The sequence below is a fragment of the Amblyraja radiata genome, chromosome 24 (genome assembly GCF_010909765.2).
Source record: "Amblyraja radiata isolate CabotCenter1 chromosome 24, sAmbRad1.1.pri, whole genome shotgun sequence".
In the NCBI taxonomy this organism is placed as follows: Eukaryota; Metazoa; Chordata; class Chondrichthyes; order Rajiformes; family Rajidae; genus Amblyraja; species Amblyraja radiata.
The window spans coordinates 28,542,626-28,570,167 of NC_045979.1; the positions used below are offsets into that span (position 1 = coordinate 28,542,626).

Sequence of the window (27,542 nt, forward strand, 5' to 3'; positions counted from 1 at the left end):
GGAAATCCCTACACTGAGTGCCTTACACTGGGATCCCTGCTCTTGTGAAGTGTGTTCATCAGACAGGAGGGTTTTTTTGGGGGGGTTTTTCCCTGGCGTTTTGATTTTGTTGTTTTGTTGTTGCAAGGCCAATGATAATGTAATTAAAAGGTCATAATTACAGTTATCCCTTGGTTTTGTCTCTGGCTGTTGCCCTGAATAGAAATGCTGCCCGACTGGTTTAACATTTCCTCTGCTGATCTGCTTTCAGGCATTGAGCCAACCTTCAAGCAGTTAACCAACAAAGTCAATCCTGAGGCGGGAAGCTCGGGCAATTACACTCAGTGCAGTGATTAATGGAACCGAGATGCGTAGTTCTGCAGCAAAAAAAGAAAGCCCTGATTCTCAAGTCTGAAGAAGGGTCTCGACCCGAAACGTCGCCCATTCCTTCTCTCCAGAGATGCTGCCTGTCCCGCTGGGTTACTCCAGCATTTTGTGTCTAGCCCTACTTCTCAGTTTAGTTTAGTTTAGTCTATTGTCACGTGTACCGAGGTACAGTGAAAAGCTGAAGATGGACACAAAAAAGCTGGAGTAACTCAGCGGGTCCGACAGCATCTCTGGAGGAAAGGACTGCTATGAGAATGCAGGGTGACTTGGACAGGTTGGGGGAGTGGGCAGATGCATGGCAGATGAAGTTTAATGCGGATAAATGTGAGGTTATCTACTTTGGTAGCAAAACCAGGAAGGCAGATTACTATCTAAATGGCGTCAAGTTGGGAAAAGGGGAAGTACAACAGGATCTGGGGGGTCCTTGTACATCAGTCTATGAAAGTAAGCATGCAGGTACAGCAGGCAGTGAAGAAAGCGAATGGCATGTTGGCCTTTATAACAAGAGGAGTTGAATATAGGAGCAAAGAGGTCCTTCTGCAGTTGTTCAGAGCCCTAGTGAGACCACACCTGGAGTATTGTGTGCAGTTTTGGTCCCCTAATTTGAGGAAGGACATTCTTGCTATTGAGGGAGTGCAGCGTAGGTTTACAAGGTTAATTCCCAGGATGGCAGGACTGTCATATGCTGAGAGAATGGAGCGGCTGGGCTTGTACACTCTGGAGTTTAGAAGGATGAGAGGATATCTCCTTGAAACATATAAGATTGTTAAGGGCTTGGACACGCTAGAGGCAGGAAACTTGTTCCCGATGTTGGGGGAGTCCAGAACCAGGGGCCACAGTTTAAGAATAATGAGTAAGCCATTTAGAACGGAGATGAGGAAACACTTTTTCTCACAGAGAGTTGTGAGTGTGGTGTTCAGAGGGCGGTGGAGGCAGGTTCTCTGGATGCTTTCAAGAGAGAGCTAGATAGGGCTCTTAAAAGATCAGGGGATATGGGGAGAAGGCAGGAACGGAGTTCTGATTGGGGATGATCAGCCATGATCACATTAGTGGCTCAAAGGGCCGAATGGCCTACTCCTGCACCTATTGTCTATTGTCTATTGTCTATTGTGACGTTTCGGGTGGAGACCCTTCTTCGAACCTGAGGAAGTCTGAGGAATTCAGAGTCGGAAGAAGGGTCTCAAACCGAAACATCACCTGTTCCTTTTCTCCAGAGATGCTGTCTGACCCGCTGAGTTACTCCAGCATTTGGTGTCTATCTTCAGTTTAAACCAACATCTGCAGTTCCTCCCTCCAGAGAAAAGCTTTTGTTGCGTGCTATCCAGCAAGGTGAAAGACAATGCATGTTACAATCGAGCCATTACAGTGTTATAGTTACATCCAGTGGCGGACTGGGTCTAAAAATATTGGTTGCCAGGAGACAAAGGGGGCCCACTTCATCAGGGGCCCACTTGCCATCGGGCAAGCTGACACCCTGGCCAGTCCGCCACTGGTCACATCATAACGGAATAACGTATCATAAGAAATGTTGCTACAGGAGTAAAGAGTTAAGTGTGTGGAGAGATTGTAATATGTGATTGGAGATCTGCCTCTGTGGCTAGAGCACAAACAATCACCGCGGTTGGCAGCCATCTTGGAAGCTGGCATAAGATTTGCAAATCTTTTGTCGATTACTTTAGTTTATGGAGGAACTGCAGATGTTGGTTTACACCGAAGATCAATTAAAAATGCTGGAGTAACTCAGCGGGACAGACAGCATCTCTGGAGAAAAGGAATAGGTGACGTTTCAGGTCGAGACCCTCCTTCAGACTGAGAGCCAGGGGAGGGGGAAACTGAGTTGAGTTTATTGTCACGGGAACCGAGGTACAGTGAAAAGCTTTTGCTGCGTGCCAGCCAGCCAGCCAGGCCGCAGAATGACAATACAGGATAAACTAGAGGCATGAAAATGTTCAGAACAAACCAGAGCCGGCATCGATGACCAAGGAGGGGGTGGAGCCCACAATGGTCCTAATCAAAGAGGGTCCCTTCTCCTCCTTGCTTATGGCGTGCACAGCCTAAAGTTGTAGGACAACTTGTTCAATTTGATCTTATCTGATTGTGCACGCCGGGTTGATTGCATTCGTCGAAACAGGGCGGACCACGTGAAGGTTGCAATCTTCCACCCCAAAGAGTGTCCCGATCCACAACGTCACCTATCCATATCTCCAGCGATGCTGCCTGACCCGCTGAGTTAGTTTAGATTAGTTTATTATTGTCACGTGAGCCGAGGTACAGTGAAAAGCTTTCTTGTTGCGTGCTATCCAGTCAGCGAAAAGACTCCATATGATTACAATCAAGCTGTCTACAGTGCACAGATAAGGTAAAAAGGGAACATTGTTTCGTGCAAGATCAAGTCCAGTAAAGTCTGATTTAATGATGGTTCGAAGGTCTCCAATGAGGTTGATGAGGAGGTCAGGACTGCTTTCTAGTTGGTGAAAGGATGGTTCAGTTGCCTGAATGCAGCTGGGAAGTTGCTGTCCCTGAATCTGGAGGTACTCCAACACTTTGTTTATTTTTTGTTGTAAACCAGCATCTGCGGTTCTTTGTTTCTAAATAAATGAGTGCAACCCAAGGACTGAAAAAATTATTCCCAGCTGCCTTGCACCCAGAACAACTGTCCCCGAACCTCGGACAGTTTCTTCCCAGCTGTTACCAGGCAACTGAGCCATCCTACCGCAGCCAGAGAGCGATCCTGAACGACAATCTACCTCATCAGGGACCCTCGGACTATCTTTGATCGGACTGTGCAGGCTATACCTTGCACTGAAGGCTATTCCCTTATCATGTATCCATAGACCGTGAATGGCCCGACTGTAATCGTGTATTGTCTTTCCGCTGGTTGGTCAGCACGCAACGATAGCTTTTCACTGTACCCCGTGACAATAAACTAAACTGAACTGAACCTCACCTCACTTTGAAAAGCCTTCATCTTCGTAAAACTGCTCCAGAGTGGTTGCTAGCCCAGATGGGCCGAATCTTCCCACTTGCAGATCTTTGTTCAGATGTTTCCGATGACTCATGAGCCCTTGCCCAGTTCCAGATAACAGCTGCCGATGTTTGCTGTAGAACAAAGAAGAGACTTTGCGTTAGATTTCCAGTTGTGGAACACCATAAAAAAAATACGGACATTGACTTAAAACAAAAGAATTCAATAGCTGCCGTCTATGGCCTTGTCCAGTGAAAAAAACATGGGCACTAAATAGGGATATGGCCTTGGTCGTGTGTGTGTGTGTGTGTGTGTGTGTGTGTGTGTGTGTGTGTGTGTGTGTGTGTGTTTGTGTGTGTGTGTGCGTGCGTGCGTGCGTGCGTGTGTGTGTGTGTAGGTGTGTGTGTGTAGGTGTGTGTGTGTAGGAGTGTGTGTGTGTGTGCGCGTGTGTGTGTGTAGGTGTGTGTGTGTGCGTGTGCGTGTGTGTGTGTGTAGGTGTGTGTGTGTAGGTTGTGTGTGTGTGTGTGTGTGTGTGTGTGTGTGTGTGTGTGTGTGTGTGTGTGTGTGTGTGTGTGTAGGTGTGTGCGTGTGTGTGTGTGCGTGTGCGTGCGTGTGTGTGTGTGTGTGTGCGTGTGCGTGTGCGTGTGTAGGTGTGTGTGTGTGTGTGTGTGTGTGTGCGCGTAAATTGGCTGGGTGTAATTGTACATTGCCCTCAGTGTGTGTTGGGTAGTGTTGGTGTGCGAACCTGGGTCTCTGGTGCTGCAAGACAACAACCCTACTGCTGCGCCACCCGGCAATAATTTAGGTTTATTAAATGGTTCGTGAAGAAGTTAAGAACTCAAAATCGAGTTACCCCAGCAATTTGTGTTTGTAGTTACATCAGCAACAACCTACAGGTTTGTAGGTTAATTGGCTTTGGTAAAAAATGTAAATTGTCCCTGGTGTGTAGGATAGTGCCAGTGTATGGGGTGAATGATGGTCGGCCCTGATTTGATGGGCCGAAGGGCCTGTTTCCACTATATCTCTAAACTATACTAAACGAAACAATAGTCCCATAGAACGGTTGTGCAAGCCTCTGGCCACTCCCACCTCCAGCTCCGAGGTGCAATGTAAAGCTTTTGTTGCGTGCTAACCAGTCTGCAGAAAGACAATACATGATTACAATTGAGCCATCCGCAGTATACAGATACAGGATAAAGGGGATAATGTTTTGTGCAAAGTAAAGTCTGATCAAAGATAGTCCGAGGGTCCCCGATGAGACTGATAATAGTTCAGGACTGCTCTCTAGTTGTGATGGATGGTTCAGTTGCCTGATAACAGCTGGGAAGAAAGCCCCTGGATCTGGAAGTGTGCATTTTCACACTTCCCCCGAGAGGGGAGAAGAGGGGTGCGATTCGTCCTTGATTATGCTGCTGGCCTTGCCGAGGCAGCATGTGGTGCAAACGGAGTCAATGAAATGGAGTCACTCGGCAGGTCAGGCAGCATCTCTGGAGAAAAGGAACGGGTGACTTTTTGGGTCAAGACCCTTCTTCAGACTGAGGAATGGAGGGGAGGTCGGTTTGTGTGGTGGTGCGGGCCACGTCCACCATACACTGGGCGCTGAGCGGCAGTAAGCAGAGAGGGGAGGGTTAACTAGGTTAGCACAGACAGAGCTGCTCTCAATGGCCTGCTTGTTGGGAGCGAGAGGGTTTGCAGAGAACAGTGTAAGGGATCATCAGAGACTATAAAAACCCGTACTGTGGAACGGTGCCAGGGCACAAACTCGACTTTGAAGTGGAGCCTGCACCCTTATAAAGAAATTTGCACAATAAAATCCTTATGTTTCCTTCTCTCCTTTCTTCCCCGATCTCGAGCGGGTGGAAAATAATGTATATGAAGTGATGATTGATTAAAGAAAACTTTGTAAGGGCGAGATGTTGATCATGTTCAGGTTTTGGAGTGAATCAGGCCTTTCCCCCGTGGAGGCAGCTGCCTTCTAGTGGTGGCGAGGGGCATTTTAGTGGCTTTGCAGCCACATGGCTTTGATTGGGGCCCACACATCTTTTCCACATAATCCGATGGTGGAGAGTCGCTGACGTAAGCCGTTTTTTTCCCCTCCACTCCTGGGTTGCTGGCAATCGCATCGTCTGACCCCTGTTTGACCTCGAGAAGATGGTGGGTGGAAGGCTGCCTTCTAAAATTGCCGCTGCTCTCTGGCTTCTGCCTTTGGGCCTTCCGAAGCCCAGTTGGAGGTACCTTGCCTAATGCACGCCAGTCAACCGATATCCTCTGCCTTCACTGTTGTGTTCAAGAAGGAACTGCAGATGCTGGAAGATCGAAGGTACACAAAAATGCTGGAGAAACTCAGCGGGTGCAGCAGCATCTATGGAGCGAAGGAGATAGGCAACGTTTGTGTATCTTCGATTTTCCAGCATCTGCAGTTCCTTCTTAAACACGTGAAGATTAGACATGATTACAATCGAGCCGTCCACAATGTACACATAAATGATAAAGGGAAAAGTGGGAATAACGTTTAGTGCAAGATAAAGTCCAGTAAAGTCTGATCAAAGATAGGAATAGGAATAGGCACAGTGAGACACGGTGCCGACCCGGGCCCCAGCCGCGGGCTCCGTCGAACGCTTCGCCCGACCCGGGCTTCTACGTGGCGATCGAGACCGCGGCGCCTCGATAAAGGCGTTCCCGGTCCACAGCCGCGGCCCATCGGCAAGCCTTATAGCCTGAGGTTCTCCATGAGGTAGATGGTGGGTCAGGACTGCTCTCTAGATGTTGGCAGAATGGTTTAGTTACCTGAAAACAGCTGGGAAGAAACTGTCCCTGAATCTGAAGGTGTGCGTTTTCACACTTCTGTACATCTTGCCCGATGGGAGAGGGGAGAAGAGAGAGTGATTTGATTCTTACTTCCAGATTCAGGGAACAATCCTTCCCATCTGTTATCAGGCAACCGAATCATCCTCTCACCAACTAGAGAGCGGTCCTGACCTTCCATCTACCTCATTGGAGACCTTCAAACTATCTCTAATTGGACAAGAAGGAACTGCAGATGCTGGAAGGTTGAAGGTACACAAAATTGCTGGAGAAACTCAGCGGGTGCAGCAGCATCTATGGAGCGAAGGAAATAGGCTTTATGGAATTTATCTTGCACGAAGCATTATTCCCTTTATGCTGTATCTGTGCACTGCAGACAGCTTGAATAGTATAGAGATACAGCCTGGAAACAGGCCCTTCGGCCCACCGGGTCTGCGCCGACCAGCGATCCCCACACATTAACACTGTCCTACACCCACTAGGGACAATTTTTACATTTACCAAAGCCAATTAACCTACGAACCTGGAATGTACGTCTTTGGAATGTGGGAGGAAACCGAAGATCTCGAAGAAAAACCACGCAGGTCACGGGGACAAACGTGCAAACTCCGTACAGACACCACCCGTAGTTGGGATTGAACCCGGGTCTCCGGCGCTGCATTCGCTGTGAGGCAGCAACTCTACCGCTGCGCCACCGTGATTATAATCATGTGTAGTCTACTCACTGACTGGGTAGCACGCAACAAAAATCATTTCACTGTACCTCAGTACATGTGACAATAATAAGCTAAACTAACTCAGAAACATTTGTGAATTCCTTGTGCCCACTGCCATGGAGGCATTTGAATGCTGATGACTGTATGCCTCGTTGTCACCTTCCGCTCACCTAACAATGAACCATTCTACATTTCCTTGATCCCTGTCCCTTTTGATCTGTGTTTTCACACCTTACCCTTCCATATCTCTATGTCTCCCTTTCCCCTGACTCTCAGTCTGAAGGAGGGTCTCGACCCGAAACCTCACCCACTCCTTCTCTCCAGAGATGCCGCCCCTCCCACTGAGTTACTCCAGCATTTTGCGTCTATTCTCGGGGATAGCGTACTGGTGGTGGTCGTGGACTGGGTGGGCATGGTGGAGCTGTGGTCATGCATTACTGGTGACCCTGTCAGCCTGCTCCCGGCCACTCACCCCGATATTTTGAGCTCGCCCAGCTTTCCATATATGTCAGTGTGGCGGGGAAATCGAGGGCTGTTTGCAAAATATCAAACCTCTGACAACACAGAACTCTGCAGGCAGAGTTAAAATAGTTGCACATCGCGTGCTTCATTTCAAGGGCATTGGCATTGACTCTGGGCAAGTTTCCAAGAAGGGCAACTTTGGTCTGTTTTAATTTGAGTTCCCCACACTGAGGGTTCTGCTTAGCCGAGATAGAGACAGTCACTGGCCCTGGCAGTGCGGCACTCCCCTCACTACTGCCCCTCCAACAGTCCGGCACCCCCTCAGTATCATCACCCTCTGGCAGTGAGGCACTCCCTCAACACTGCCCCTCTGGCAGTTGTCACCTAGCCTCCTGCCCACAATAGACCATTGTGGGCTCTTCCGTTCCTTGATCGCCGACAGATGGCACAATGGGCTAAGTGTTCGGCTGGCAACCGGAAGGTAGCTGGTTCGAATCCCGCTTGGAGTGCATACTGTCGTTGTGTCCTTGGGCAAGACACTTCACCCACCTTTGCCTGTGTGTGTCCTTGGGCAAGACACTTCACCCACCTTTGCCTGTGTGTGTGGATGTAATTATGTGAAGCACTTTGGGGTCAATGCAAGTTGACTAAAAATGTGCTATATAAATAAAGAAATTTAATTTGATCGCCGTTACCTTTCTACTTTTTGGCATATCTTCCATTCATATAACCATATAACCAAATAACAATTACAGCACGGAAACAGGCCCTCTCGGCCCTACAAGTCCGTGCCGAACACGTATTCTCCCCTAGTCCCATCTACCTGCACTCAGACCATAACCCTCCATTCCTTTCCCATCCATATACCTATCCAATTTATTTGTAAATGATAAAATCGAACCTGCCTCCACCACTTCCACTGGAAGCTCATTCCACACAGCTACCACTCTCTGAGTAAAGAAGTTCCCCCTCCTGTTACCCCTAAACTTCTGTCCCTTAATTCTCAAGTCATGTCCTCTTGTTTGAATCTTCCCTACTCTCAATGGGAAAAGCTTATCCACGTCAACTCTGTCTATCCCTCTCATCATTTTAAAGACCTCTATCAAGTCCCCCCTTAACCTTCTGCGCTCCAGAGAATAAAGACCTAACTTGAAATGTTCTATATCCCTCGACATCACTGTCTATATCTCTCATTTGCCCTTCCCCGACTCTCAGTCTGAAGAAGGGCCTCGACTCTCATGTCGGCCATTCCTTCTCTCCAGAGATGCTGCCTGAGCCCCTGAGTTGCCCCAGCATTTTGTGTCTATCTTCAGTGTGAACCAGCAGCTGCAGTTCCTCCCTACAAACTTTAATGGCGAATGTGGGTCTCCAGTGCCCCCTGGCTGAGAGGAGTTTTTGCTGACTTAGCGAAACTCTTCTTCCATTGTCTCACAGCCAGCCACCTCGGGCTGATCCGCACAAACAGGTTCTTGTAGTTTAAAAATACGAATTTCTTCCTTCTACTCGGTTGAATAGATCCACCGACTCCGTTTGCTGTCCAATGTTCCTTCTGCATACTTAACCTGAATTCAGTTCAAGGTAGCACGATGGCGCAGCGGTAGAGTTGCTGCCTCACCGCGCCAGAGACCCGGGTTCCATCCTGACCACGGGCGCTGTCTGTACAGAGTTTGTACATTCTCCCTGTGACCGCGAATGCCCCCGTCCCACTTAGGAAACCTGAACGGAAACCTCTGGAGACTTTGCGCCACACCCAAGGTTTCCGTGCGGTTCCCGGAGGTTTTTGTCAGTCTCCCTACCGGCTTCCACTACCTGCAACCTCCGGCAACCACCTGCAACCTCCGGGAACCGCACGGAAACCTTGGGTGGGGCGCAAAGTCTCCAGATGTTTCCATTCAGGTTTCCTAAGTGGGACAGGGGCATAGGTTTTCTCCGGGTGCTCCGGTTTCCTCCCACACTCCAAAGAACGTGCAGGTTTGAAGGTTAATTGGCTTCGGTAAAATTGTAAATTTTCCCTCTAGTGTGTAGGATAGTGCTAGTGTAGGGGGTGATCTCTGGTCAGCATGGAATCGGTGGGCTGAAGGGCCTGTTTCCATGTAGTATCTCTAAAATGGGTAACCGAAACATCACCTATCCATGATCTCCAGAGATGCTGCCTGACCCGCTGAGTTACTCCAGCACTTTGTGCCTTTTTTCAGGTAAACCAGCACCTGGGTCCAGTTTAGTTTATTGTCACGTGTACCGAGGTACAGTAAAAAGCATTTGTTGCGTGCTAACCAGTCAGCGGAAGGATTATACATGATTGCGATCGAGCCTTGCACAGTGTACAGACACATGATAAAGGGAATATCGTGAATAATGTTTAGTGCGAGACAAAGTCCAGTAAAGACTGAAGAAGGGTCTCGACCCAAAACGTCACCCATTCCTTTTCGCATCTTCAGGCTGATTGTGGTGTGGGAGGGGGGGGTGAAGAAAGCTGAAAGAGAGGAGGAGCATTCCCCACCTGTATCCACCTATCACTCGCCAGACTTAGTCCTGCCCCCCTCTGGTTCTAGCTTTCTCCCCCCCCCCCCCCCCATCACAACCCCAAATCACAATCGCTCTGAAGAAGGGTCCCGACCCAAATTGTCACCCTTACCTTCTCTCCAGAGATGCTGCCTGTCCCGCTGAGTTACTCCAGTATTTTGTGTCTATCTTCAAAGTATGATCAGAGATAGTCCGAGGTATGAGGTAAATACTGCAGAAATCTGCGGTTCCTTGAGTCCATAATAACCTGCCTCTTGGTTATTCGGGAATTGGACATCAACGGCCTCATCAGATACATGTCCAGTTGTTTAAGAAGGAACTGCAGATGCTGGAAAAAAATCGAAGGTAGACAAAAATGCTGGAGGAACTCAGCGGGTGAGTCGGCATCTATGGAGCGAAGGAATAGGTGACGTTTCGGGTCGAGACTGAAGAAGGGTCTCGACCCGAAACGTCACCTAGTCCTTCGCTCCATAGGTGCTGCCTCACCCGCTTAGATACATGTTTAGAGATACTGGTCATGATAATAGCGGGAATCTGTTGACAGCGGTATCTTTGTGAAACCATTTTGTGTTGAGATTTAGACACAAAATGCTGGAGTAACTCAGCGGAACTGGCAGCATTTCTGGATGGAAGGAATAAACGGGTGGCGTTTGGGGTCGAGACCCTTCTCTAAAAGAGATGCTGTTTGTCCCGCTGAGTTACTCCAGCATCTTGTGTCTGTCTTCGGTGTAGACCGGCAACTGCGGTTCCTTCCTACACATTGTGTTGGGATTTATAGGGCTCGTACTTCTACTTTAATAAAAACTTGTGACGGAGTCTTGCGTCATTGTTTCTTTCAGAGAGCAACATGTTGATGACAGGATGGGTCAAAGGTCAGAGGTTGAAGCACTGTTAGATTCCAAGCTGATGTGGGCTATTCTAAAGCCAGGCATTGTTTCGATTGTGCACTCATTGTTTTGTTTCTGTGGTGAAATGGAAACTTGGAGCCGGGCCAAGGGTTTCTCTCTCTCTCCCTCCCTCCCCCTTCTCTTGCTGCTGAACTCAACGAGGGAGACGGCAGTTATGATTTTCTCTTTTGTTCCCCCTTCATTCGGGTTGCCGCGGGCTCTGTGTGCGTGGGCGGCATTGTGCGCTCTCGAGCGCAGCACCAGGCCAGTGCCCGCTTGAGGTGACGTGGCAAGGAACCACACCAGGCAGGCACGGTGGCGCAGCGGTAGAGTTGCTGCCTGGCAATGCCACGGACCCAGGTTCGACCCTGACCACAGGTGCCGTCTGTACGTGGCTTGCACGTTCTCCCCGTGACCATGTGGGTTTTCTCCGGGTGCTCCGTCCGGTTTCCTCCCACAATCCAAAGGCGTACAAGGGTTTCGGCCCAAAGCGTTGCCTTTTTCCTTCGCTCCTTAGTTTGAGCTGAGTTTCTTAGTTTGAGCTGAGTAGCTGAGTTTCTCCAGCACATTTGTCTACCTTCGATTTTTCAGCATCTGCAGTTCCTTCTTAAACAGGTTTGTAGGCTAGTTGGCTTGGTCTAATTGTAAATTTTCCCTAGTGTGTGTAGGTTAGTGTTAGTAGATGGGGATCGCTGGTCTGCACAGACTCGGTGGGCCGAAGGGCCTGTTTCCACTCTGTATCTCTAAACTAAACTATGTAGAGTATTTTCTTTGACTGTCTAACACACAAACAATATCTTAGATGTGAGAATAATAAAATAAACGTAACTACATCATTGAGGGGGTGTAGTGGGGGAGTGCCGCACTGTGGGAGGGGCTGTATCTCTAAAGTAAACTAAACTGCAGAAAGGATTTCACTGAACTTCACCTTTCCTGCAACATAAATCATCTGCCATTTGACAGTGACTGGAAAGGAAGGGTTATCGTTTTGGCAAACATCAGGATCAACTCTTTTCTAGTATCAACTAGTTGGTTTGTTGTAGTTGTCCAGTGGCTTTCTACTATTGCGAGGTTTGGGTTTGGGTTTAATACTGTCGTGTGTACTGAGGTGCAGTGAAAAACTACTCAATCACATTGTAGATGAATACAATCAAACTAGCCTCGCGTACAATGGAGTCATAGAGTCATACAGCGTGGAAACTGGTCTGTCTCCATCTAACAGTGTTAAACTTGTACAAGAGTCAATGGTGTTATGAAACTGGGACGAAGAAATATCGGCGAGACCAGACTCAGACTGGGCGATCGTTTCACTGAACACCTTTGCTGAGCCCGCCTTGGCCCATGCGATCTCCCATTTGCCAAACACTTCAACTCCCCCTCCCAGTTCCATGCTGACCTTTCTGTCCTGGGCCTCCTCTACTGCCAGAGTGAGGCCACCCATCGCAAAGTGGAGGGACAGCACCTCATATTTTGCTTGGGCAGGTGGTATGAAGGTTGATTTCTCTCATTTCAGGTAACCCTTGCATTCCCTCTTTCTCTGCCCCTCCGCCACTCTGGACACCCCACCTGTTCCACTGTTTGCATCCAAATATCCCTTTCATTATCACCTCCAACAATGGACCTTGGACACAAAACGCTGGAGTAACTCAGCGGGACAGGCAGCATCTCTGGAGAGAAGGAATGGGTGACGTTTTGGGTTGAGACCCTTCTTCAGGCTGTCTTCGGTTTAAACCAGCATGTGCACAACAATGGACCATTGTGGGCTCCACATTTCCTTGGTCATCGATGCCCACTCTGATTTGTTTTTGGACCTTTTCATACCTCTGTCTGGCCCCGACTCTCAGTCTGAGGAAGGGTCTCGGCCCGAATCACCATCTATTCCTTTTCTCCAGAGATGCTGCCTGTCCCGCCGAGTTACTCCAGCCTTTTGCGCCCATCTTTGAGAAGAAGTAAGATGGATTTCAACACAGGTTGTGAGAAGGCAGCGCACCTTAGAACTAAAGAGGAGGGGATAGACTAGCACTGGCCAGGTTGGGGAGAATTATTTGTGTATGGTATGTCTGAAGAGGACACTGAGTTTGTAGCCGAGATTGGAGTACAGTGGTGTAGGGGCGACCATGCCTGCTTTCAATTAGCAATAATGTACGAGGGATCGCAAGAATGTGTCTCCTGACACAGATTGTCAAGTTGAGGTTAATTGCAGGTTTATTTTTCAGTGCTGGAGGAATCTTGAAATATTTGTGTGTGAATATGGAATCTGATGAGCGATCACAACCGTACACACGCCATCAATTATCACCGGCTTCCACCAGTCTCTCATTTTCTATGGTCCGGGTGAAGTTTTGGGTCGAGACCCTTCGAAGCGTCACCCATTCCTTCTCTCCAGAGATGCTGCCTGTCCCGATGAGTTACTCCAGCTTTTAGTATCAACGGTTTAAACCAGTATCTGCACTTCCCTTCTTACGCTTATACCAAGCATACAAACCCAAGCCTATTAACCTACAGACCTGTACGTCTTGTGGGAGGAAACCCGAAGATCTCGGAGAAAACCCACGCGGTCATGCGGAGAACGTGCAAACTCCGTACAGACAGCACCCGCAGTTGGGATCGAACCCGCGTCTCCGGCGCTGCAAGCGCTGAAATGCCCCTGTCCCACTTAGGAAACCTGAACGGAAGCCTCTGGAGACTTTGCGCCCCACCCAAGGTTTTCCGTGCCGTTCCCGGACGTTCCCGGAGGTTTTTTGTCAGTCCCCCTACCTGCTTCCACTACCTGCAACCTCCGGCAACCACCTGCAACCTCCGTTAACCGCACGGAAACCTTTGGTGGGGCGCAAAGTCTCCAGAGGTTTCCGTTCAGGTTTCCTAAGTGGGACAGGGGGCATTAGGCAGCAAAGCTACTGCTGCGCCACCGTGCCAGTTGTAGGTGAGCTTTCAGAAACAGCAATCAGATCAAACACTTGGCAGATAACCAGACTGTTGACGGGCTGCATCACAGTCTGCTCTGGGAACTGTTCTGCCCACAGACGCTAATCACTACAGCGGAAGGCACACAGCATCATCAAGGACCACAGCCACCCAGCACGCAGACTGTTCTCCTTGTTACCGTCAGGTAGACGATACAGGAGCATGGCTGCACGTACCACCAGACTTAAGAACAGTTTTTACTATCCGGCCATCAGGCTTCTGAACTCATAAACACATCATATATGTTGATTATTTTTTATTTATTATTGTCTTTTACCTACCAATGTCACTTTTATCTTATCATATTTTATCTTATTTTTATCCTTGTAATATCATTGCTGAGGTGACCCGTTGTCTTGCCAAACACATTTCATTGTACCATCGACCCTGCGTTAACCTACATATGAAAAATAAAACTGAACTGAGAAGAATTTAATTTTAATCACAGACTTGACGCAGATTTAGCACAGATTTGACGAAAGCCAATCATGTTTGAATATTTTAATAAAATAACAGGGAAGGCTGAAGATGAAATGAGTGTAAGAGTTGTCATAGAGTCATACAGCGTGGAAACAGGCCCTTCGGCCCATCTTGCCCACGTCGGCCAACATGTCCCATCGCTGAAGAAGGGCCTCGACCCGAAACGTCACCCATTCCTTCTCTCCAGAGATGCTGCCTGTCCTGCTGAGTTACTCCAGCATTTTGCGTCTATCTTCGGTGTAAACCGGCATCTGCAGTTCCTTCCTACACATGTTCCATCTACACTAGTCCCACCTGCCTGCGTTTCACCCATATCCCTCTAAACTTGCCCTATCCAAGTACCTGTCCAAATGTTTCTAAACCACTGCGATAGTACCTGCCTCAACTACCTCATTCCTCTGTGTACCCACCACCCTCTGTGAGAAGAAAATTACCCCTCTGGTTCCTATTAAATCTTCCCCCCCCCCACAACCCCTCACCTTAAGCCTATATCCTCTGGGTCTGGATTCACCTACTCTGGGCAAGAGACTCTGTGCATCTACCTGATCTATTCCTCTCACAATTTTGGACACGAAACTCTCTGAGAGTTCAGAAGGCATTTGTTAAAGTCCCGCATAAAAGATTGGGTAGGACGATAGAGACCCATGGAATTGAAAGGTCTCTTCATTCGAATGTGAGGTTAACTTTAAGGGTGAACTAACTCAAAGATAGTTAGTGCCTGGTGCTACAAAGTTGTTTTCCAGGTTGGAGGATGCTTGACACCAATGCTCAGTGATGGCAACCACTTCAAGTTTGGCTTTATTATTAAATTAGACACGAGTTGCAGGGATCAAATTCCGCATTTGTGAATAGCACAGAGCGTGGAAGTGTGGTTAAACAGGGACGAGAATAATGACATGTTGCCAGAGGTCGTAAACTGGCAGACGGAATTTAACAGAGAAGTGTGAAGCAAAAAATAACACAAAGAGGCAGCATGGACAAAATGGTGCAGTTTCAACATGAAGGAAGGAACTGCAGATGCTGGTTGCCACCGAAGATAGACACAAAAAAGCTGGAGTAACTCAGCGGGATGGGCGGAGAAAGAGAAATGGGTGACGTTTCGGGTGCGAGACCCTTCTTCAGACAGGAACGACCGGAAACGTCACCCATTCCTTCTCTCCAGAGATGCTGCCCGTCATGCCGACTGGTTTAAGTGCGGGCAGCACGGTGGCGCAGCGGTAGAGTTGCTTCCTTACAACGCCAGAGACCCTGGTTCGATCCTAACTACGGGCGCTGCCTGTACAGACTTTGTGCGTTCTCCCCGTGACCCACGTGGGTTTTCTCCGGGGGCTCCGGTTTCCTCCCACACTCCAAAGACGTACAGGTTTGTAGGTTAATTGGCTGCTGTAAATTGTCCCTTGTGTGTGTAGGATAGTGCTGGTGTACGGAGCGATCGATGGTGGGTGAGGACTCGGTGGGCCGAAGGGCCTGTTTCCATGCTGTACCACTAAACTAAACTCAATTAAAAGAGCAAGGCTTAGGCCTGGTTTAGGAAGGTGGAGGTGACTGCTCATATTATTGAGAACTCAAACCTCACTTCCATGGGGAATAAGAGAAAGCTTAAAATGTTCCACTGCTTTAGTGGGATGCAGCTAGAGATTCTCCTGGAGTTTATTTTTAAGCAGATTTATTGGGAATCAGGTCTGGGCTAAATTTGGAGGAATTTCAGGAATGCAGTCGAGAGATGGGCATTCCCATCACATGGCGACTTCAGACCTCCAGCCCTCTGCAATTTCCCACCTCACTCTCTGAGAGAGGGTGCAGGAAGGAACTGCAGATGCTGGTTTACACTGAAGATAGACACAAAAAGCTGGAGTAACTCAGCGGGTCAGGCAGCATCTCTGGAGAGCGGGAACGGGTGACGTTTCGGGTCGAGACTCCTCTTCCGACCCGAATCGTCGCCCATTCCTTCTCTCCAGAGACGCTGCCTGTCTCGCTGAGTCACTCCAGCTTTTTGTGTCTGCTGAGAAACTGCGCCGTTCTTAAAGCCGTCCACAGCCTTTAATTATGCCGTATTCTTTGCGTGCCGGTTCCAGAGAATGATCTGCTCCCATCGGATACAAACAACCTGCACGTTAAACACACTTTTCAACCTGTAAAGCTAGCACCATCTAACTGTTATGCCGCAATGCTGAGAACTATATTCTACACACAGTATCTTTTATTTGCCCGACTTAGTGTCCCTGCGTTTGGCTTGATTGTATTTATGCATAGTATTATCTGCTTTAACGGCATAACATGCAAAATAAAGCTTTTCACCGTGCCTCAATAATAAACCTAAACTTGTACATTTAATTCAACTGCGTTGAGCTTAGTTTATTGTAGGTACGGTGAATAGCATTTGTTGCGAGCTAACCAGTCAGCGGAAAGATAATACATGATTACAATTGAGCCGTGCCCAGTGTGCAGACATCTACATGATAAAGGGAATATCGTGAATAATGTTTAGTGCAAGATAAAGTCAGTAAAGTCTGATCATTGATAGTCCGGTTGTCTCTAATGAGGTAGAGAGTAGCTCAGGACTGCTCTCTAGTTGTGGTAGGATGGTTCAGTTGCCAGATAACAGCTGGGAAGAAACTGTCCCTGAATCTGGAGGTGTGCGTTTTCACACTTCTATACCTTTTGCTGGATGGGAGAGAGGAGAAGAGGGATGCGACTCGTCCTTGATTGTGCTGCTGGCCTTGCCGAGGCAGCGTGAGGTGTGAATTGAGTCAATGGAAGGGAGGTCGGTTTGTGTGATGGTCTGGGCTGCGTCCACAATTCTCTGCAATTTCTTGCGGTCTTGGATGGAGCTGGCCCCAAGCCAATTTAATCTTTTAATTTTAATGTTACCTTCTTTCCCCCTTTCCAGACTTTTGGTTGACTAATTCATGTCTCGGTTGACTTATTTGAATTCCTGACTTATATCCCCAACAGAATTTGTGTTGGAATTTTGATCCCTCTTTTTCACACAATGGGTGGTGGGTGTATGGAACAAGCTGCCAGAAGAGGTAGTTGAGGCAGGGACTATCCCAACATTTATGAAGCAGATAGACAGGTACATGGATGGGACAGGTTTTGGAGGGATTTGGACCAAATGCTGGCAGGCGTGATGTGTGGCTGGGACATGTTGGCGGGTGTGGGCAAGTTGGGCAGAAGGGCCTGTCTCGTGCTGTAACTCAGAACTAATCTAAGCTAGACGAAGCTAACCTAAACTTACTGTCCTTTGAATTCTGACAGGCCGCAACGAGTTGATAGCAAGATACATCAAGCTTCGGACTGGCAAAACACGCACAAGGAAGCAGGTAATGCTAATCTGGAAGGTTTGCTGTGGGGAGAATGCGGGTGGCTTGTGCCGAACCATGGCTGCTGCTTTGTTAAGGCTGACACAGTGAATGGGTAATGGGACAGCATGGCGGGCATGTAATGAGAGAGGAATAGCAACCTCGTTAGATTTACTTCCTCGACTCGTATTCAGAGGCCTGATCGATCGATCGATCTCACTCAAATTGCACCACGGCAGCCTGCCGTTTGTAAATTAATTTCAGGAATAAATAAATCTGGTTGGTGTGAAACTATTGATTTTCATAAAACGAACACCCTTCACAGAAGAATATCGATCACTTGTAGTTGAAAGGTGGGACAGGCTAGGACTTTATTCCTTGGAGCGCAAGTGGTTGTGGGAGGCACAATGGCGCAGTGGTAGATTCGCTGCCTTACAGCGCCAGAATAAAAGGACATACTTTTAGAAAGGAGATGAGGAGGAATTTTGTAGTCAGAGGGTGGTGAATCCGTGGAATTCATTGCCACAGACGGCTGCGGAGGTAAAGACAATGGATATTTTTAATGCGGATATTAACAGATTCTTGATTGGTACGGGTGTCAGGGATTATGGGGCGAAGGCAGGAGAATGGGGTTGAGAGGGATAGATAGATCAGCCATGCTTGAATGGCGGAGTAGACTTGATGGGCCGAATGGCCACATTCTGCTCCTTGAACATATGAACTTATGAACCGTGGTTGGCATGGATGAGTCAGGCTGAAGGGCCTGTTTCTGTGCAGTGTGATTCTATGACGCCAGGGTTGTCAATGTGGTTAACGTTTAATGGTCTATCAAATGTGGGCAAGCTGGTCCTTGCAGTTAAAGATGTCGGGTAATCCTGACCCTCTCAGCGATGTCTACATCCCATGAATGAATACAACAACATACAGGGCGGTAGAGTTGCTACCTTACAGCGCCAGGGACCCGAGTTCGATCCTGACTACGGGTGCTATCTGTGCGCAGTTTGTACGTTCCCCCCATGACCTGCGTGGGTTTTTCCCGAGATCTTCTGTTTCCTCACACACTCCAAAGGCGTACAGGTTTGTAGGTTAATTGGCTTGGTGTAAGTGTAAATTTTTCCCTAGTGTGTGTAGCATAGTGTTAATGTGCGGGGACTGCTGTTTGGCGAGGATTCGGTGTTTCCGCGCTGTATCTCTAAACTAAACTAAAATTAGGATTCGAGAGGCTGACACCTTAGCAATAATTGTTAAAAGGAACAAAAATATTTTTATGGTAGACCAAGCTATCACTCCAAGTTGAGTAGATTCAATAGGAAGGTTGCCCGATTCCTACTGCCTTAACTGCCCAGAACAAAGTCCATTGTGATCCCAGGAAAGACACAAAGTGCTGGAGTAACTCAGCCGGTCAGGCAGAATCACTGGAGAACATGGCTAGGTGATGATTCCCATCGGGACCCTTCTTCAGACCCAAAACATCACTTATCCATGTTCTTCAGAGATGCTGCCTGACCTGTTAAGTTACTCCAACATGTTGTGCCTTTCCTTGGTAAACCAGCATCTGCACTTAGACTTTAGACTTTACTTTAGACTTTAGAGATACAGCTCGGAAACAGGCCCTTTAGCCCACCTAGTCCACGCCGACCAGTGATCACCCCATACACTATGCTACCCTACACACTAGGGACAATTTCACCCACGGCAATTCACCTACAAATTGGAGCATCCAGGGAAAACCCACGCAGGTCACGGGGAGAACTGTCAAACTCCATTGTTCCCAATGTTGGGGGAGTCCAGAATGTTCCCGATGTTGGGGGAGTCCAGAACCAGGGGCCACAGTTTAAGAATAAGGAGTAAGCCATTTAGAACGGAGACGAGGAAACACTTTTTCTCACAGAGAGTGGTGAGTCTGTGGAATGCTCTGCCTCAGAGGGCGGTGGAGGCAGGTTCTCTGGATGCTTTCAAGAGAGAGCTCGATAAGGCCCTTAAAAATAGCGGAGTCAGGGGATATGGGGAGAAGGCAGGAACGGGGTAATGATTGGGGATGATCAGCCATGATCACATTGAATGGCGGTGCTGGCTCGAAGGGCCGAATGGACTACTCCTGCACCTGTTGTCTATTGTCTATACAGATAGTACCGGTAGTCAGGATCGAACCTGGTTCTCTGCCGCTGTGAGGCAACAACTCGACGGCTGCCTTGTTTCTTCATTGTGATCCCAGGCAAGATGGTGGGTTCCTGAGAGGGACAAATGTTTTGAGCAGAGGGATGGAATGCTCTCCATTTCATGATCACCAAGGATCATGTGCACCACTTCCCACATGAGCGTAAAACTCGTTCAAAACAGATTTTAACCCAAAGGTTTAGAAATCGCCCACTTATTCATCCCTGACCTTGCTGAATGGAGGCAAGTACTGGGGGACTTGCAGTCAGGGGGTTTCTTTCACACATGGGACGATGGTGGAGGTCAGACGGGAGAGAGATGGTCAGTATTCAGGGAAAGATTTTTGGAAGAGACAAGGAATTGCAGATGCTGGGTTTTTTTTAGGAATGCCGTTTGCGGTGAGCACTGTACTGCCAGCACACGGGGATGGCCAAAACAAACACAACTCCGAGCTGAAAGTCAGACTGTCGTAACTCTAAAACAACGGACAAGTGGGCAGATTGTTGGCCGGGGGATTCATGTCTTTCTTGCAAGCACATTATTCCGGCTCCATGCCCAAAGCTAGCCAGAGGATCTGCGATGAAAGGAAGGTATATGGAGCATAACAACAAGTTCGGCCGACCTGTGACCCCGTCACACTAACGCTATCCTGCAATTAGGGACAATTTACAACAATACAAGCCATTGCTGGCATGGTGGTGCAGAGGTAGAGTTGCTGCCTTACAGCGCCAGAGACCCGGGTTCGATTCTGACTACGGTTGCTGTCTGTGAGGAGTTTGTACGTTCTCCCCGTGACCGGCGTGGGTTTTCTCCGGGTGTTCCGGCTTCCTCCCACACTCCAAGGACGTACAGGTTTGTAGGTTAATTGGCTTGTCGGTGTAGGATAGTGTGAGTGTGCGGGGAACGCTGGTCGGTGCGGACTCAGGGGGCCGAATCGCCTGTTTCCGCGCTGTATCTCTGACAAACTAAAAAGAAACTAAAAACTGACTGCAAACAGATGCCCTATCAATGGGCCACGACCTTATGTCTGCTGATCATCAATCAGGTAACCCTCACTGTAGTGAGGAAAAACACAAAGTGCTGGAGTAACTCCACGGGTCAGCAGCATCTCTGGAGAACATGGATAGGTGACGTTTTGGGTTGGGACCTTTCCTAAGGCCCGTAACCCATTCTAAAGATGTGTACAATGTAATTGGAGCTGTCATCTTGTGATATGCCTAATTAAGTGGAAGTTAGTGGAGTGGCTATTACTGGGGAGAAGGTGCTTGGGAAGCTGAAGGTGGATAAGTCACCTGGGCAAGATGGACTGCAGCCTAAGGTTCTGAAAGAGGTGGCTTTAGACATTGTGGTGGCATTGATAGTGATATTTCAGGAATCACTAGAGCCTGGAGTGGTCCCAGGTGATTGGAAAATTGCCAATATTACCCCGCTGCACAATAAGGGAGCAAGGCAGTATATTGGGAACTATAGGCCGGTTAGTCTGACTTTGATGGTTGGGAAGATTTTAGAGTCCATTATAAAGGATGAGGTTATGGAAGTTCATGATAAAATAGGTCGAAGTCAGCATGGCTTTGTGAAAGGGAGGTCTTGCTTGACAAATTTGTTGGAATTCTTTGAAGAAATAGCAGGGCAGACAAAGGAGAGTCAGTAGATGTTGTTTACTTAGATTTTTCAGAAAGCCTTTGATAAGGTGCTACACGTTAGGCTGCTTAGGAAGATGAGAGCCCATGGTATCGAAGGGCAGATACTAGCATGGATAGCAGGTTGGCTGGATGGCAGAAGACAAAGAGTGGCAATAAAGGGGGCTTTATCTGGCTGCCAGTGACTAGTGAAGTTCCGCAGGGCTCGGTGCTGGGTCTACTACCCTTCATGTTGTATATTAATGATTTGGACGAGGGGATTGAAGACTTTGTGGCCAAGTTTGCGAATATACTTGCGAATCAAGGACTCTGCAGGCCTTGGGCAGGTTGTGAGAGTGGGCAGAGAAGTGGCAGATGGAATATAGTATAGCAAAGTGTGGAGTCCTGCATTTTGGTAGTAGGAATAAAGGCGTAGACTATTTTCTAAATGGGGTGAGAATCCAATTTTGGGGACCATATCTGAGGAAGGATGTGCTGGCTCTGGAGAGGCTCCAGAAGAGGTTTACAAGAATGATCCCAGGAAAGAGTACGTTAACCTATGATAAGCATTTGTCAACACTGGGACTGTACACGCAGGAGTTTAGTAGTAGGAGAGGAAATCTCATTGAATCACACAGAATAGTGAAAGGCTTGGATAGAGTGGATGTGGAGAGGATGTTTCCACTAGTGGGAGAGTCTAGGACTAGATGTCATAGCCTCAGAATTAAAGGACGTTCTTTTAGGAAGGAGATGAGGTGGAATGCATTTAGTCAGAGGGTGGTGAATCTGTAGAATTCTTTGCCACAGAAGGCTGTGGAGGCCAAGTCAGTGGATATTTTTAAGGCAGAGATAGATAGATTCTTGATTAATACAGGTGTCAGAGGTTATGAGGAGAAGGCAGGAGAATGGGGTTAGGAGGGAGAGATAGACCAGCCATGATTGAATGGCAGAGTAGACTTGATGGGCCAAAATTCTGCTCCTAGAACTAATGAGTTTATGAACAAATCATTTCCCTTTGTTCAATATTTTTAAAATTGAAATCAGAATCTACATTTCCCAAATGATAACTGGTACATCCAATAAAATGGCAGTATCTTGCTGGTGTACAGGTGAAAGTGTAGAAGTTGAGAGGTCATGATGCAGTTGGTGAGGTCAATTTAGAGCATTGTGTTCAGTTTTGGGCACCATGTTATCGGAAAGATGTTGTCAAGCTGGAAAGGATGCCGGGAAGATTTACAAGGATGTTGCCCAGACATTGCCCGAGCTATAGGGAGAGGTTGAGTAGGCTGGGATTCTATTCCTTGGAGTGCAGGAGGATGAGGGGTGATCTTATAGAGGTGCACAAAATCATGAGAGTATAAGATCAGGTAAATGCACAGAGTCTCTTGTTCAGAGTAGAGAAATCGAAAACCAGAAGACATAGGTTTAAGGAGACGGGGGGGGGGGGGGTAAGATTTAATAGGAACCTGTGGGGTAACTTTTTTACACAAAGGTTGGTGGGTGTATGGGAAGAGCTGCCGGATTAAGTAGTTGGGGCAGGTAATATTGCAATGTTTAAGAAATATTTAGACAAGTACATGGATAGGACAGTTTTAGAGGGATATGGGCCAAACACAGGCGGATGGGGCTAGTGTAGATGGGACATGTTGGTTGGTGTTGGCAGGTTGAAAGGGCCCTGTTGCCACACTGTGTCACTCTGTGAGAGTACTGGGACAAGTATTTCATGTTCAAATAAAAACAGAATATGGATGGTGACACTCAGCAAGTTTGGCAGCATCTGTGGAGAGAGAAATGGAGTTAATGTTTCAGGCCATTGATTGTTTAGCGACAAGGGATTACAGAGGACATTACAGCACAGGAACAGGCCCTTCGGCCCACAATGCTCTGTGCTGTACATGATGGCAAGATAGAATTATCCCCTGTACATGATCCATATCCCTCTCTTCCCTGTACTTCCACGTTCAGAGGTTCAAAGGTATTTTATTGTCACGTGTACCAAATAAGGTACAGCGAAACTCGATTTGCCATACAGTCATACCCAAAAAAGCAAACCAAGAATGTGCCTATCTTAAAGCCTTTTAAACATAGAAGCATAGAAACATAGAAAATGGGTGCAGGAGTAGGCCATTCGGCCCTTCGAGCCTGCACCGCCATTCGATATGATCATGGCTGATCATCCAACTCAGTATCCCATCCCTGCCTTCTCTCCATACCCCCTGATCCATTTAGCCACAAGGGCCACATCTAACTCCCTCTTAAATATAGCCAATGAACTGTGGCCTCAACTACCTTCTGTGGCAGAGAATTCCTCAGATTCACCACTCTCCGTGTAAAAAATGATTTTCTCATCTCGGTCCTAAAAGACCTCCCCCCCCCCCATCCCCAAACCGCGACCCCTTGTTCTGGACCTCCCCAACATCGGGAACAATCTTCCTGCATCTAGCCTGTCCAAACCCCCCAAGAACTCTGCAAGTCTCTATAAGATCCCCCCTCAATCTTCTAAATTCTAAACACCACTATTGTGTCTACCTCCACCACCTCCCCAGGCAACGCGTTCCAGGCCCCTACCACTTTCGATAAAACCTTCCCCGCACATCTCCATTAAACTTTCCCCCTCTCACCTTAGACCTATGCCCTCTAGTGTTGGGCATTCATTTCCCATCCCTGGGCAAAAGGTTCTGACTGTCTAGATCTTTGCCAATTTTTACCACTGGACTCCAAAGTGGTGTGGATGGGTAGACGCAAGATGCTGGAGTAACTCAGCGGGACAGGCGGCATCTCTGGAGAGCATGGATAGGTGACGTTTCAGGCCGAGACTCTTCTTCCGACTCGAAGTGTGGACGGGCGCTCGAATGGCGGTGTGGGCCGAAGGGCCTGTATCCATGCTGTACGACTCCAAGAACAATTTGGTTGCTGCATACGTGGATCCCTGGTGGTGCGGAGGACTCAATGGTGATATAACTGGTTGCCATAGTAACGACGTTTCCAAACTACCCTGCTTTCCAAAACACAGCGAAATTAAAACCTGACGAGGTGGGCGGGTGCCGAGAACAAAACACAAAATGGCTTTCAACTGCATGGCTGTTAGTGGAAGCAGGGCTATAGCGGGAGCTTGGGGAAAGGCTGGAGATGGTGATGGGGAGGCCTGGCCTTGCATGCCCGAACTAATCGACTAATAATGTAATCACTTGTGTACAGGAGTGACGGAAGCATTGCCTTTCATTTGTGTTTTTTGTCTTTAAATTGTCTCGTCAACATAGGTGTCTAGTCACATACAGGTGTTAGCCAGGAAGAAAGTACGAGAGTACCAAGCAAGTATCAAGGTAGGTGCAGCCGGCATGAATCCGGGGGACGTTCATCTCCATGGTTACAGGCTCTTCTTTTTCTTCCCCTTTGCTCTTTCCTGCAGGTGTCTAGTCATATGCAGGTTCTTGCCAGAAGGAAAGCCCGTGAGATTCAGTCCAAGCTAAAGGTATGCGCTTCTCTGCTTTGGCCCTGTGTTTGGCACCAGGCTGAGACTGAACGCCAGTTCTGATAATACTGTCCAGTCCAACCCAACGCCCACCTCAATGAACCCCCGCATTAACGCGGGATCATACGGTGCAGGAACAGGCCTTCCGGCCCGCCTTGCCCATGCTAACCATCTACGCGGGATCATACGGCACAGGAACAGGCCCTTCGGCCCACCTTGCCCATGCTAACCATCTACACCAATTCCTTTTACCACCACTTGGTCTATAGGCTCTTCTGCGTTTAATGATTCAGGTACTCGTCTCGATGCTTCTTAAATGTTAAACCATGCTCTGGAGAAAAAGTTCCTCTTAGCTCTTACTCTAAACTTAGGCCCTCTAGCTTTAGGCACCTCATTGTTGAAGAGTAATATTGAATCCAATGTCACTGGCGGTACATTAATCATTCCCACTATAACCCCCAACAAACTGATGTTACTAAAGCAACACACAGCCTAAAGAAAGCCCTTGAGCTATAAACAGGACGACATTCATGGATCTTCTAGATTTTTTAACACTCGTCCTCATTCTTAAGGGCGGTACGGTGGCTCAGCGGTAGAGTTGCTGCCTTACAACGTCAGAGACCAGGGTTCGATCCTGGCTACGGGTGCTGTCTGTACGTAGTTTGTACGTTCTCCCCCTGACCTGCGAGGGTTTTTCACCGGATGTCCCAGTTTCCTCAAACACTCCAAAGACGTTTGGAGGTTAATTGGCTTCGGTAAAATTGTAAATTGCCCCTAGTACTAGGGATAGTGTTAGTGTGTCGGGGATCACTGGTTAGCGTGGACTCGGTAGTTTCTACTCTGTATCTCTAAAGAAAACAAAACTAAGGCAGCTCTAGGATGAGAGCCAGGTATACCCCCCAAACCTAATCCTGTTCGCTCACTTGTGACTTTACCAAGATAAATTCCGAATTAAGGGAACTTGGGACAATTAATGGATAATTAATTATCCCGACAAAGCCCGACTGAACCCAGGACACAGTCAGGAGAAGTCAGCATTAGAGCTGGCCATCGTGTCAATGCTCAACCAAGATGCGCCCAGCAGAATTTGTGACTGCTCTCTCTGTCCCATGACGTGGCGACAGACATGCGGCTTTGAACCTCCCATGAAGGAAGAGCTCTTGTGCTGGAGCCTGGCTGGAATCAGGGGGCAGACGAAATGTGTAGGAAGGAACTGCAGATGCTGGTTTAAACCAAAGATAGAGAGGAAAAATGCTGGAAGAACTCAGCGGGACAGGCAGCATCTCTGGAGAGAAGGTCCATCCATTCCTTCTCTCTGGAGATGCTGCCTATCCTGCTGAGTTACTCCAGCATTTTGTGTCTATCTTTGGACTCCCCGAAAGTACAGGAACAAATAATATGTGCATCGGTCAGCTTTCCCTTTGACGTCGAACAGTGTTATCAGAACGGCACTGTGTTTCAGGTTCAGATCTCAGCTTCTCTCTGGCTATTAATGGGTGACTTTATTTTTTATTTTTTTAATTTTGGCTTCGTGGCAGTGTGCAGTGAACTCGCAAACTAACCCATTTCCTGTGCTTCGTGAACTAACCCCTCTCTAACTCTGCAGATGTTAGGCCTCCAGAGGTTTGCAGCATGCCGCATAGCTCCACTTCCTTCTCCTTCAGTAGATCTTCCCTCTGCTTGGTTACCTCTGTCTCTCTCCAGATGGAGGTCTACTTTGAGATCTTCGACACGTCTGACCTCCATTTTTGCCACTTGAATCTACACTAAAGGACTTGTTCTGCAGCCCGACAAATGTATGGAGTGACTGTTATTCACACGCGTCCAACTAATGAAACTTTTATCACATGGGGGATGCAAAGGATTATCTATAGTTTCCTGCAAAGTAGTCAGTTGACCAGGAACAGTCCGTGTGTAGGAGAGATGCTGGTTTAAACCGAAGGTGGACACAAAAAGCTGGAGTAACTCAGCGGGACAGGCAGCATCTCTGGGCAGAAGGAATGGGTGACGTTTCGGGTCGAGACCCTTCTTCAGACTGGTTGGGGAAAAGGGAAATGAGAGATACAGGCGATGATGTCGAGAGATAGAACAATGAATGGAAGATATGCAAACAAGTAACGATGATGAAGGAACAGGCTGTTGTTAGCTGTTCGGTGGGTGAAAACGAGAAGTTGGTGTGACTTGGGTGGGGGAGGGATAGAGAGAGAGGGAATGCCGGGGCTACCTGAAGTGAGAGAAATCAATTTTCATACCGCTGGGCTGTAAGCTGCCCAAGCAAACAGTCCTTGCTTTGGCGAGGAGTTCATTTCCCACTGTACCGAAGAAAGATTTGAGAAAAATGTTATCTGTTCTGGGAATATAATGTATTTTTTCCAGAAGATTACAGCTGAACAAAGCTGGAAAAGAATACATGGGTGGGAAAGAGGAAGGATATGAAAGGATACGGGCGGGGAGAACCGTTGGAAAGGGTGAGCATGGAATGAGATGAGGCGGTGGGATTTGGGAGAGTTTCATCTGCAGGGATCATTGAGCAAGCTGATTCCATCACGGAACTTTCTCCCCAACGTTTCAGCTGCTTTTGTGCAATCTTCCATTCCCTTGGCATTCAACCTATTGCTTGGGTGGGGAGCCTTCCCGCACTGACACCGACCCTCGGGAACACCGGCTTCAGCCTCAGCAGACCCAGGAGAGGTGCGGAGCTGAGGGTTGGAGGAGTGAGAAAGAGAACAAGGATCTGTGCTTGGATTAGTTTCTGTCCTAGAGTCATACGGCGTGGAAACAGGCCCTTCTGCCCAACTGGCCCACACCGACCCACCATGTCCCA

The 27,542-nt window shown here is 48.1% G+C and overlaps 1 protein-coding gene across 12 annotated transcripts in view; it reads left to right on the top strand.

Annotated features, from left to right (window-relative positions):
• tead3 (TEA domain transcription factor 3) overlaps positions 1–27,542 on the top strand; it is a 231,197-nt gene that overhangs the window by 129,037 nt on the left and 74,618 nt on the right. For 7 of the 12 annotated variants that reach the window (XM_033042769.1, XM_033042778.1, XM_033042773.1 and 4 more), the window contains 3 exons: positions 17,427–17,491; positions 24,507–24,569; positions 24,656–24,718. In XM_033042769.1, the coding sequence (XP_032898660.1) occupies positions 17,427–17,491; positions 24,507–24,569; positions 24,656–24,718 (191 nt within the window). The remainder of the gene's footprint in view (positions 1–17,426; positions 17,492–24,506; positions 24,570–24,655; positions 24,719–27,542) is intronic. The other 5 variants (XM_033042775.1, XM_033042777.1, XM_033042780.1 and 2 more) reach the window with 2 other exon arrangements.